Raw genomic sequence first — 14,022 nt, 5'->3', positions numbered from 1 at the left:
ACAATGAGAATGGCAACTCGACTGAGTTGTGGGTCAAGACATACCACTTAAGCCTGATCCATGACTCAAAGCTACCCAGGTCTTTGACTGGCTCCTGATGGCGGTAAAGACATAATCCAGACCTTACCTTTGTTGACAGCAATACGGAAATTACATGCAAAAAAAAAGTTGCGTTGGACTCAGAACCCATTTCCCACACACAACACAGATCAATGCATTGATGCCTACACAGTCAGATGGGTGGCAAATTGGCTAGATGGTCACACCCAGAGAGTGGTGATGGTGGATGGGTCATTTACAACTTGGAGGGATGTGAGCTGTGGAGTCCCCCAGGGCTTAGTCACGGGGCCTGTACTGTTCAACATCCTTAACAGCAATCTGGATGTGAGTGTGGAATGCACACTGTCCAAATTCGCCGACGATACCAAGTTGTGGGGCAAGGTGTGCACGCTGAAAGGGAGGGACATAATCTAGCTGGATCTAGACAAATTACAGAGGTAGGCAGATGAGAATAGGATGGAATTCAATGCAGACAAGTGCAGGGTGCTGCATCTAGGGAGAAGGAACCAGCAACACACCTATAGGCTGGGGAACACTCGTCTTGTCAACACGGTGGCAGAAAGGGATCTTGGAGTCATTGTTGACTCCAGGATGAACATGAGCGGCCAATATGAGGAAACTGTCAGTAAGGCTAACCGCACCTTGTCGTGCATCTACACATGCATCACAAGCAGGTCCAGGGAGGTGACCCTTCCCCTCTATGCGGCATTGGTCAGGCCACAGTTGGAGTATTATGTTCAGTTCTGGGTACCACACTGCAAGAGGGATTGAGAGGGTCCAGAGGAGAGCCACTCGCATGGTCAAGGGGCAGCAGGGCAGGCCCTACGAAGAGAGGCTAAAGGGCCTGAACCTATTCAGCCTCCACAAGAGAAGGATGAGGGGAGATCTTGTGGCTGTTTACAAACTCACTAGGGGGGAACAACGAGAATTGGGAGAGGCTTTATTCCCCTGGGCACCACCCAGGGTTACTAGGCATAATGGCCTCAAATAGTTAGAGAGAAGGTTCAGGCTGGACATCAGGAGACATTACTTTACAGTTAGGGCTGCCAGGCTCTGGAATGGGCTCCCAAGTGAGGTGGTGCTCCCTCCTACCTTGGGGGTCTTCAAGAGGAGGCTGGACAGATATTTGGCTGGGGTGATATGACCCTGGCACCTGTTCCTGCCCAGGGCAGGGGGTTGGACCTGATGATCTGTTTAGGTCTCTTCTGACCCTAAGCACTATGATACTATAATGCAATCACTATCAGTGTCACAACAGCCATAACTCCAAATATAGTACCAACATGTAGATTCTTCAATATTTAGAAAGCAGACTGGAGAGGCTTTTCTGAAGACCTGGACAAAAAAGTGAACACATTAAGCCAGTCTTGGATAACTATGACCTCTTCATGAATGCACTGTGCAAAACCTCTAAGAGGTATATGCCTCAAGGGTGCAGAACAGAGTATATACCAGGGCTTACTTCCATACTAACAGCCAAATACAAAAAATACCAGCAAATGTTTCACAGAGATCCTTTCTCAGAAGACACTATTGCAGCAGCACTACTGCAGCAGCCCTAACAAGCTCCAAGCAGAAAGGTGATGGAAATAACTGATCGAAGGAATAGATGCACCCTACGCTAGCAGAAAAGCAAGGTTAACCATTCGCAAGCTGAGTAACGACCCAAAGAAAGTACAGCAACATAACATGACAGCCAGCTAGGTGGCTCATCAACTTCTGCTCAATGGTAAAGTTTTAAACAAACAGCCTAAAATACAGACTAGACAGCAAACTGATCTGAAGGAAAAATCACTTCAGTATGCCATATGCAACGGATGGACTTGATGCTGGAATAAGTCCCCTGAAGAACGGCAAAACAGCTGGACTCGACAACATATGCATGAAGCAGATCAAAACCTTTGGTTCCGCAACCAAGCTATGGGTATTATGCCTTCTAACAACTGCCCATCAGGCCTTAGAATATCTAAATTATGGGAAGAGACTCGTTTAATACATCTATTAAAGCCAGGAAAGATGCCACTGGCTCAAAGAAGTTTAGGCCAGTGTAATTTCTGTGCCATCTTTATAAGCTTTATGAACACCTTATTCTCAATGACCTTTCACCTCATGTCAAACAACATCTAATACCAGAATAAGCCAGATTTAGACCAGGCAAGTCCTGCACTGGCCAAATACTAAACATCACCCAGCAGGATGGGAAAGGGATGATAACAGGTGCTGTGTTCGTACACCTATCAGCAGCATATTACACAGTCAACCACCAAAACTTGCTTACCAACCAAAGTTTACAGTGTGTTGCATGACTACCACCTACTGAAGCTCTTTGATCTCTTTTGGAGAACAGGCATTTTTACACAGAGCTGTGCAAGAAACAGAGCTGCTGGAGAAGACAACAAAATGGCCTCTCACTGTGCTAACACTGATCCTTTTTAACATATACTAATGACCAACCCATACAGAGTAATACAAGGAGTTTCATATGTTGATGATCTATGCATCACGTCACTACAGAAGGAGTTTGATACCACTGAGAACAGATTGACATGTGCACTGAGCAATTTCTCAGATTACTACAATAAGAACTAGCTTTGTGCCAATCCAACCAAGGTGCAGGTCACAGCTTTTCACCTATGCCACAGAGAAGTCAAGTGGAAAATAAACATCATTAGGGATGGAATGCCACTGACTAATCACCCAAACCCTGTGTACTCTGGGGACATTGGACAGAACACTTACCCTTCAAGCACATGTAGAGAAGATGAAAGGGAAAGTCAGAGCCCTCAACAACGTACTTGAAAGTTGGTCACCTCAAAGTGGGAAGCAAATCCAGCTACATTAGGAACCAGTGCTATTAACCTGTGTTATTCCACTGGGAAGTATGCATCTCCAGTATGGGAGTGATCAGTTCATGCCAAGAAAAAAGACCTAGTTCTAAATGACAGCCGTCATCAAACAACAAGATGTCTAAAGCCAACACCAAAGAATAGCCTATACTTACTGACTGGCATCGTACCACCTGATATAAGAAGAAAGCTAGCAAGCCAAAAAGGAAGATCACAACAGATAGGAGATCCCAAGCATCCACTCAATGGTCACAAAGAAGTAACTAAATGGCTTAAAATGTGAAACAGTTTTGTGAGTAGTGTTGCGACACTGAACACAATGGCTGACAGGGCACGATTAAGGTTATAGAAGGAAAGATTGTGTATAATCAGGTGCTCAAAAAATGGACCTGGAACCCCAGAAGGACCTTCCAAGGGGAGTGGATCCAGATTGGCCACCATGGCTATGCCCAAATCACCTGTGCACGCAAAACAGATGATCAAAAACAAACACAATTAAATGGGGCTAATCTAATGACACTAATATAAGTGAGTGTGGTGAGAATTGCAGACCATGGAGCATGTGCTTGTTTGCAGATTTCTTGGTGAGACCTGTACGAAGGAGGACCTCGCTGCAGCAACAGAAAGAGCCACTGCTTGTGCACAACTCTGGAAAACCATCTAGTTTATGATGAGAACATGAGAAGAAGTGAATATGGAGAGCTGAGCTGGATGAACAACTCAGTTTTCAGTTCACCAGCCAAACCTGCTCCCCTGACTCAAAAGCCATTTCTTTTCCATCACCAAAACGAGAGAGAGAGAGAGAGAGAGAGAGAGAGAGGGAGAGAGAGAGAGATGAGTTATTTTGGGGCTAACAAAAGGTTCTGTTCCACCCAAAATGCAATGCAATGTTTTGAGGCATTTGTAATAAAAACAAAAGAAACTAAGGGCCACGTTCAGCAATGGTGGTGCCAATTGTGCTAAGGGTAATTCCCTGCAATTCCTGAAGGATAACTCCCTACACCATCTACTTCTCAGGACACTACTCTAACTATTGTGCTATGGAGTATGCTGAGAAATGTTGAAATTGTTCCTGTGTCAGTGACTGTTATACAAAAGGGGACTGAAACACAAGATTTCCACCTCCCCACTGAGCATCCTAACCAAAGGGCTAGCAAGTAACACACTCTGGCTCAACAAACATTCAAGTATTTTATAGAGAAGTGGGACAGCAACAAAGCAGGAGAAATTCAGGACAATCCATCCCAGAACAGCCAACAGCATGGTATGAGGCACTCTCTTGGGATATGGGTTAAGTGGGTTCAAATTCTTTCATGGAGAAAAGATTGAACATGGGTCTTCCACATCATGGGTGAATGGCACAATGACTGAATTGGTGGTGAACAGGAAACAGATATTACTGACACAAATACAGGTAATATTGTTTCAACTTCTTCCTCCGCGTGGAACTTGTGAATTTCATCTTACCTTCTTCCCCCCAGTTTTGTTTTTTTTCCAAAAACATATTTGAGTAAATTCAACTAAAAATCCGCAGACAACCCAAAACTACATTCATGGAGAACAAAATATTTTCTGAAAATATATGGATATCCTGATGAGGGAACAGCTTTAATCAAACTTTGTACACAAAGTATTTTTAAAAGCCCTACAAATATCCCCAATTCAATTATTATCTTCACAAGATAAGCAGCTATTCACTGATGACCCAAGGACTAATCATGCTGAATGAATTTCTACAATGTCTTCCTCCTTTCCCGCAGAAGCTAAACACATATTTACCAAAAAAATCAATCTTATTCTTTGCAGGAAACCAGTGAAAACATGTAAAACACATCTTATTAAATATCCAGCGAGAGGGCAGAAATCTGCTTCCAAATGAAAGCAAGAACATCACAATACACAGAAAAAAATTATGTACATCTAAAAATGGCTCTTTATAAAATAGCAATGCTCTAGTAACTAAGGGTAAGTTACATGTTACAATTGAAACATAGTAAGGGCACTTAAAATGCAAGTGTCCACATGTTAAAACTAATTCATTCTAAGCACCCTTTGAGCATCTCAAAGTTATATAACTTCAGATGAGAGTTAACTCTTGGCCATGCTACCCAGCTCACATAAGGGTACCTTCAGGCACGCAGTCTTCCAGTAGAGCTGTGTGAAGCTTCGGTCACCAATTTGATTTGCAGGACACTCAGCCTGATTCAGGGGCCAAATCTCTGAATCTGGAGACCCATTAAAAGCTCTGAATCAATTCGAAACATCCAAATCATTTCAGGAAAGATTCAGATTCAGATCAGCTGGGGAGAGGCACGCACAGCTGGGCGGCTGCAGGTTCTCCCGCAGCTGCTTTAGCTGTGCCTGCCTCTCTTCTGGCAGGGGGAGCTGCAGGGGAAGTCCCCATGGCTGCCCTGCCCAGCCCCAGCCTCCCGGCACTTTAAAAAAAAAAAAAGCTCACACTCATCGACTGCAGCAGTCACCTGAAGCCCGACAGCACTCAGGCCCAGCAACCCCAGCCAATGCACAGCACCTTGCCGAGATGCACTGCACCTGTGCCATGAGGCAGCTACCACATGGGTGCCATGTGGGTGGCGATCCCTGCTGCCCCACGCTGCATGGGGGGGGGGGGGGAGCACCCAGAGGCCCTGATCGCTGCTGCTGCAGCCAGTAAGTGTGGAGCTTTTTTTTTTTCCCCTTCTTTTTTAAAGTGCCAGGAGGCTGGGGCTGGGCAGGGCAGCCATCAGGACTTTTCCTGCAGCTCCCCTCACCCAGGGAGAGGCAGGCACAGCTGGAGGAACCACGGGAGAACCTGCAGCTGCCCGGCTGTGCCTCCCTCTCCCTGGCCGATCCGAATCACTGAATCTCTCTGAATCAGCGCTGAGTCTTTCAAAGCCGACTTAGCCGAATCAAATGGGGACAGCGATTCGAATCACTGAATCAAATCAGTCCTCTGAATCGGTTGAATCCGAATCGAATACTTCCCTATTCTTCCCACAGGCCTATCCTCCAGAATCTCAGGATGCATAGCTCCCGACACCACTCCATGGCACCCAGAGCAGGGATATAGCCCTGGAGTCCTGGCTCATAGCCATGCCCCTGTTCATCAGTGCCCCTGTTCATCAGCCCTCTAGTGGCAAATTAGAGCTATGCAGGCAAGAAAAAATATTAAACCTTAATGTGCGACTGTTTATGGAACACTGTAACTTCAATACTACTTAACATTCCACAGATTTAATACGGTCTAAGTACAACATGCAACTCTGCCCTAAATATTCTATAATCAGAAGCATTAGATTTGTAGGGATGTTAGCTCTGAGCCTAAGATGCAAGTCTCTTCTTCCACCCACCAACCATACTGCATATCTTGTACTAACTTCATCTCCTAGATCCCCTCCCTAACCCCCCCATAGACAGTTGCCTCAGCCAATTACCACGGTGGCTCAGCCCTAAAGCCAGCTCTATATTTCGTCTAAGGCAACTATGAATGCATTTTGTCTGTTAAACATAGCAAATCTCAAGTAACACTTTTGTTGGGATCCTATATCCTAGAAATGTCTCAAGCCATTAGTTAAAACTTAGAACTTTCAAATGTAGAAAATATCTTAAAAGTTTGTGTTTGGCTTGAAAATACATTTAAAGAGTTGCTCTTTTGTTTTTGTTTCCAAGTATGGTTGAAAATCACATGATTAAATTCCACCAAGGTATCCATTCTAAAGACAAAATTCCAACACACACACACACACACAAAAGAATGCACTCTTATCCACAAATAAGACTGGGAGAACCATTCTAATACACACATGGAAAGTATTTGAGCAGGTTATTGTCTGTGATCCTATTTCACCAAATCATGACGTTAGTCTGAAATCATGCAGAAGGTATAGCAGGGTAGGACCTTAGAGAAGTGCATCTGATGATATAGTTTGTTGCCTACAAAAGCTCATACCTCCTCTCTGAACCAGCTGCTTTCTAAGGTGGCACTCTACCTTACTTTCAAAATAATGAACACAGTGAAAAAAAAAAAATCACTCATTTCAAAAGAGTAAGTTTTAAAATACACTTACTTAAATGGTGTAAATAGAAATGATAATGTGGATTCCCTTTTCTGAGCCATTTTAACCTGTAAACAATATGAAAACATAACAAAAGCTGTAACTAGAAATAAAATTAAGTGTATAACCTGAAATACCAAATGTTTGAACAGACTGCTGGGGTGTTGTTTGTTTAAGGAGATGAAATTTCAAATCCACTGGTAATAAAATTGGGTATTCTTGAGAACACATAGTTCAAGTTGTGTGTGGCTCTTCACACAGCTGACATACCTGTCCCTACAAGATCATGCAGCTCAGAGACAGACAAAATAAAAGCTCTCTACTCCTACTTCCCAAGATGTTCTCACAACAGTATTTCCACAGTACACAGGATGATAAATAAATGTACCAGTGGTAATTCCAACAGACAAGAACTAACACACAATTGTAAAGATGTTGGAAATGGTGATCTTGGATCTATTAACTTGGACACAAACAAAAGTGGGAGGCACTGATGTAGTCAGTCACTTTGCCTGATAGTCCTTTGGCCCAAGCTCTTCACCAGTTTGACCTGATGCTTAATGGTTCATACAGAGCAGCAAGGAAGTTTAAATGTTTTCGATCCGAGCCTTCAAGAGGCCAAGAAGCGATTAGTACATTGCTCCTGAGATCCAGCAGCTTAAGAATCTGCTGCACATCTCCCCTCATCCATCCAAAACAACTTTTTCCCTAGGTAACAGAAGTAGTGGCCAGATTTGTCCATCATAGAAAATACAAAGATACACTTAATATCTATGCACTGTTGAACAACATTTACTTCTTCAAGAGAAACCAAGAGAGCTTGCTCACATATATAACTCTCTCTCCCCCTACAAAGAACTTTGGAAGTAAACAAGCCAGGAAAAACTGGAGTACGATAAAAATATAAGTCAAATACATTAAAATAATTGCTCTGGCTCTTAATTAACGCAAAACAGAACAAAACATACAACTTACACAAAAGCCTATTAAAAGAAGATAAATCTAACTGAAAAAAAGCTGAGGAAAACCATCAATATTAAATGAAAAAAAACAGTCAAGTCATTCATCTGGCCATCAAGAGACCTGGATCCAGTTCCCAGCTTCTTGGTGTTTGGGCTAAGATCAAGCATAACAAGGGGCATCTGAACTGCCAGACCTCAGGGTTTGGGACTTGCAAGTAGGATGCCTTACAGGATATGGGAAATATCTGGACTCCCAAGCCCATGGGTCTGGGAAGCAGGATACTAGCCCAGTTGTCATTTTATGGCCCATGTATTTTTGTAGACATGGTTATTAAGCTTTGCTCAGCTGAATTTGGAACTGAATAGGCACTTGGTTTCAGTAAAAAAAACCAAAAACTTATTTATATTTTTATGCGTCACATATTTAGAGCCAAATTCAACCCTCACAAGCAAACATTATTAATTGACTCCAGTGTGAGCAACATGCACTTGCAATAGCCGGAGCCAGAGAAATTAAATCCCCATGTCCAATACAATGTAAAACTAATCCCTACAGTTCAACATTCACATTTAGGTCAGAAAGGAATCTATTCTTTAAAAAAAGGAGGTTTTCATCAATTTAAAGTAGCATATTTTCAATCGCACATAAATCTACTTGTGTGTACGAGACTGAACAAATAGCTGACAACACACAAGTGCTATTTCCCTCTGCTCGGTACTACAAGCTGCCATCATAAAAACGTAACCTGAAATGTATACACTGTACTATAAAATAGTTTAAGTAGAATGGCATGAATATTTTTAGTTTCAAAAGCCATGTAGGATGAAGAACCTGTCCACCTTAATATTGTTTACTTACCGTAAACTGCTCAAGAATCTGAACAGCATTTGTAAACATGCTCTCAGCTTTAAAATGAACACTGTTGTTCAAGTATTCCAGAGGCAGAATTCCCTGCAAATATAAATTATTAAAAATTAACTAGATTCATGTCTGCTCACATAATCACAAGCAAGATCAAGAAGACAGTGAAGTTAGTTATACTGACTGAACAACGATCTACTGTTAAAGCTACAAATACTTTTCCTTTCACAATTTCTTTGCATCATGACTAATTAGGGTAATAAATAGAGCACAGGATTTTTCCCAACCCTCGCTGAAAAACTGGTAATATTCTCTACTATGCAATCCAAGTACCATAAATTATTAACTGAGAAGCTAAAGGCCATTTTAGCCAAAATACCATCCTTTATCTTTTTTAAAAATGAAATGATTTGGTGAAATAGGATCACAGGCACAATCCTGTTACCACTTGAGCCAAACAGCTTTCATCAACTTCCACGAAGCAAAACTGTGTCCAGAAGGTCTGACCCATGCTTTCCGTACTAGTGTGACATCAAAGGTATCTTACCATCCTTGTGCACAATTTCTCCATATGAAAAATAATGAAATGGTGATCTCTGAATAATGTTAACTGAATTCTCTTGAGACGCACAAAAAAAAAATCTTACTTCCAACTACTGGAGCATAACTTGTTTTGTTTTGTTTTTTTTTACTATAAAAGGTCCATTTTTAAATGCTATAGGTTTTCATTTAATGTACTCGTTTCCCCCCGCCACACACACATACACACACATTCATTTTCTTGTAAATCTGCACAATCTGTACCTAGTTCTCCAGCTACACCTGTTTCCATATTAAGAAACAGGTCCCAGGTCAAGAGCTATTCCATCCTGTTGCACTGAGGCAGGCTAGCAGGAAGCAAGCTATAATTCTTGACTTTGCATACTTCCAGCCTCAGCCTAGCATAGACTTACAATGGCCTATAAAATGTTCAAACCTACTTGAGCTGTCAACCATTCTTGAAGGAAAACCAGCAAAACCTTTCCTGGCCTCAGCCCACCAACAACTGAAGGGACCAATTGTTATAATTTAAAATACCACACTACATTGTATAATAAAACCATTCTCCCTCCCCACAGCCTTTTAGAGTAAAACTGCTTACCACAGAATTCAAAGGAAAAGGAACACCAATAAGAGAAGCCATCAACGGGGCTATATCAGCCTGTGGAAACAGAAATGTTCTCATTTTAGAACGCTTCAAGAAATCTAGAGAGTAGATACATTTATTTTAATTTTCATGAATCTCTATTTTAAAATGCAAGTGCTAGAATCTGTCAGAATTTCAGAGCAGTGAAAAGCACTTCAAAGAAATATTTGTCAATTAAAATAAAATAACTTTACTGATTTTTGAATGGAATCAGTGTCGAGATACCAGAAGGAATTTTAATTCTTTATTAAACCAATGTCAGTTTAATATATCTTAAAAATAAATTCACTTTTTAAATGCAAATTAACGCCTCTATACTTGTTCATGTAAATTAAATATCTCCTTCATCAATGTTGAAGAGAGAAGCTTATCTGCTGTTTTCATTATTCTAAGCAATACAGCAACCATCCAGTGCATTAAACCAATTTCAGTGTCATCCATCCACTGACTAACTTTTACTTATTTAAGGCCAGGTTCTTTTTGAGATTTGTCACATTTAATTAGCCATTTACTTGACGAGTGATTCCTTTAAGTGCAGCAGGGCTTCTAATGAAACAAGATACTATTCATCATGAGAAAAGGTACAAACAATGGTTAATAATTCCATAATTTCTCTCTCTCTCTCGCTGCCTAGTGGCAGCAACACCAAAGCAAGTCCATCTGGCCTGGCACACCCTGTACAAGTTACCCATCGCTAAGAGAACAGGTGACCTCCAGGGTTGGTTGCTGCCTGGGCTCTGGCCATAGGGACTTTCATCCACTACTTACACCCAGTGGCACTGACATACTACTATTTCTGCAAGGTGGAGGAAACGCTTTTCACACAGCTGACATACCAAGTAGCCAAATGGAACATGACTTGTCTGGCCAATTTTCTGTTGGGCCAGCCAAGATAGCAACTGAAAAGCCACAGAAACTGGCTCACAGGGGCCAGCTACGATGATGCCTTCTGACTCCTCTGATTCTTGGTCCAGGTATGTCACGACTGTATTTGACATTTCAAATTGCAACAAAATGTGGACCAGTTTGTGTCACATTGAGCCACTAAGATGGAAGACAGATAGCTGATTCTACATGTGTAACCTCATGAAGGGCATGGGGGAAGCAGTTTCAATCCCTTGTGCCATGATGGGGTTTTTGATGTTGTTTCATGCTTGGCCCCCGGGAGAGGAACATACCTTTGCACTTTCACTATTTGATTTTATTACTTGTATAATATCCTTTTTAAAAAGTTTTTTAAAAAGTCTCTCTCTGATTTGAACTTGGACACTTCACTTTGCGACAAAATGTGGACTGCCAGTCAGTACCACATTGGGCCAAAGGGGCCCCTGCAAGGTGGAAGCCGGGCAGATGGTCCTAAATCTATAACCCCATGAAGGATGTTGGCAGGGAGGGTGTTTTAATCTCCGCCAATATGGGCATTTTGTTCTGATGAATCTTTCATGCTTGAGCCCTTTGCAGGGGGAGGCACACACACTTTTGCACTTTCAACTTTGTTTAAAATGTTTTAGATATTTATAACAACTGTTTGAAAAAATGTAAAACAGCACACTCTCTCTGTAATTTTCTTAGTTACACATTTCTGTAAATCTGAAATAACCCCATTGATATCAACAGAATTATTCTGATTTCACTCTAGTATCAATAGAGAATCTGAGCCATTATCTCTAAAAGGTAGAAAGACTCACAGCCACATTTATGGAATCCTTCCAAGTAATTCCCAGCACAGAACATAGTGAGACTGAAGACTCCAAACTGCTCAGCCCCTCTTGTCTTCGCTAGCTGAGCTAGGTGGGCAGACAGCAGTGTCTGCTAACTCAGCTGAGGGCCTGATCTATCTAGCAGCACCTTTGGAGAGAGCTGAGGGCCCATCTGGCCTTGAGTAGAGGGAATGAGCAGTTTGGTCCCAGCAGGACAGGGCCATCAGCTGACCTGACCAGTACGTCTGGCTGTCCACCCAGCTCTGCTTGAGAAGAAAAGAGGGGGCGGGCAACTTGGCACAGCCAGCAGCGTCAGATCCTGCTAGAGCCAAACTGCTTAGACTCAGCAGGCACTGCTGACTCCCACCCAGCTTGAAAAGGGGGTAGGCAGTTCAGCTTTAGTAGGATTGGTCTGTCTACTCCCCACATCCCTCTTTTAAGACAGCAACTGATTTTTGGGAAAAAAATATGGGTCACATTTGAGTAAATACAGTTATCTGACAGCTTTGGAAGATCACTCTGCACAAATGGCTAACTCAGTTTTGTACCAAAAAGTATTCTTCAGATGCTCATGACCTGCAGCAACCACCTCCTGTCTTTTTTCAGTAACCCAGTGTCCAGGAGGCAGGCAAGGAAGGAGGGAAAGGAGTCAGTTCCAAGAGACCATGTCAGCTGTTAAGTGGCAGGGGAGGGCTATAAATGCGTCCCTTAAAATCTGTAGGAAGGAGTCTGAAACTACCATTTGCTATGCAAATTCTTATAGTGTTCATAAAAGGATTCTCCCCTGCAGATGTTAAGGTGAACAGGACAGGAAATTTAAGTGATGTCTAACAAGCTACAAGTATTATGGTATTTATGTACACTGCTAATTATTTGAAAGCTCACCACTGCTGTCAGTAGAGGCACTGTGTATTACACCATGATCTTTCCACAGCAGTATGTGACAAGGTCATTAAGGATTGTCCCAGTATACATAAATAAAAAGAAAAAAGTTACATGAAGTCTTCGTATCAACTGAATTTTGCTTACAGAACCAATTTTTCCCAAGATGCACACAGTTTGTATGCAATGGTTCAAATCCTTCCGCCAATAGAATTTAAGGGACAATTCTAGAAAAGTTACTTTAATGTGATCACCCACTCCCTCAAATTCTTTTATAAACTCGGTGAGATTACATTCTAAAAGGAAATTTAAGTTTTGAGGTGGAATCATTTCTCACCTGGTTGACATCCACTCTCTTCCTGTTCTCCAGTTTCCATTCTAAAAGAAATGGAACACATAAAATTAGCTGATAAAGAGACTTTGAAGTAATAACTCCTTTGATACTTAGTGAGTTTGTCTGCACTCAATAAAGTATAAAAGGAGACCCAAGGAAGGTCACAGACCAAACTGAAAAGGCAGAAGTGTTTCCTTCATCCACAATGAAGTTACTAGCTGTATCTGTGATTGAAGTCTTTTAATCCTACAACCTTAAGCAACATAACAGATGAATCACCTGCAGAGCCAAATGAATGATTCAAGCAGATTTAAACAGTGTCCATCTTTCTTTGTCTGCTTTGAAAGGGTTCTCTCAATATTCTCTAAAGAAACACAGCACATACTCACTGCAAGATAAATCTAATCACTACTATATATGTCAGGCTTGAAATAAAAGCCCACAGTGAAAGGGAGGGTGGGAGGAAAGAGCAGAGCACTATGAGATGCTGAGGGAACACAAGACATGTCCCCCACTATGTCACTACAATGCAATGGCCGCACATAATATGGGTGCTTCCATATTTCTGTAGCACTACAAGAGATGTGCGTATCTGTCCCCTCATATTTAGTAATGCTACAAGGTTGTTTGCACCATGACAAATGTCATTTCTTATTATGGCCAGAGTATGCATGTGCCCAAGTAACTTCTGGTAGCTTTGTTACAGTGGGTCACAATGTACCCTAGGAGCTACCAGCTCAAGACAACTCATTTAACAGTTCAAGACAACTTAAAACACATCTGTACAAAATCAAATTTATTCACTATCAGCCAATTAAGCTGCTGACTTTCAAAAAAGCTCTCTTTTACCTATCCCAAAACAAACACTCATCACCTTTTTAGAAAGAGATGTACTTGAAAGAGAGTTCCTGAGTCATCTGGCTGATAATTTTCTCTCCCTTCAAGGAAATCTCTTTCCTAATTTGAGTTTGCTCCCTGTTCACAACATCACTCCTATGGCAACAAGCAGCTTTTCCATTTTTTTCCACAAGCCTACCCATTATTAGAAGTAGAGGAAAAGTTAGGGGAAATAAAGGTTAAAACCAATCGTTGACAGCCACCAACATTTTATGTACCACATGTTGGAACTCACCCAGAG

At 41.8% G+C, this 14,022-nt stretch overlaps 1 protein-coding gene across 5 annotated transcripts in view; it reads right to left on the bottom strand.

Annotated features, from left to right (window-relative positions):
- The window catches only part of PIGN (phosphatidylinositol glycan anchor biosynthesis class N), a 162,044-nt gene that overhangs the window by 89,059 nt on the left and 58,963 nt on the right, over positions 1-14,022 (bottom strand). For all 5 annotated transcript variants that reach the window (XR_016441351.1, XR_016441352.1, XM_090039316.1 and 2 more), the window contains 4 exons: positions 12,888-12,928; positions 9,924-9,983; positions 8,780-8,872; positions 6,971-7,026 (listed from right to left, as the gene is read on the bottom strand). Coding sequence is in view for 3 of the 5 variants with exons in the window: in XM_090039316.1 (XP_089895442.1) it covers positions 6,971-7,026; positions 8,780-8,872; positions 9,924-9,983; positions 12,888-12,928 (250 nt within the window). In the remaining 2 variants the exon portion in view is untranslated. The remainder of the gene's footprint in view (positions 1-6,970; positions 7,027-8,779; positions 8,873-9,923; positions 9,984-12,887; positions 12,929-14,022) is intronic.

This window comes from Crocodylus siamensis, chromosome 3 (genome assembly GCF_052110815.1).
Source record: "Crocodylus siamensis isolate JL-2025a chromosome 3, ASM5211081v1, whole genome shotgun sequence".
Taxonomy (NCBI): domain Eukaryota; kingdom Metazoa; phylum Chordata; order Crocodylia; family Crocodylidae; genus Crocodylus; species Crocodylus siamensis.
The sequence above is the reverse complement of the archived record's forward strand: the minus strand, read 5'-3'. Positions and strand labels throughout refer to the sequence as shown.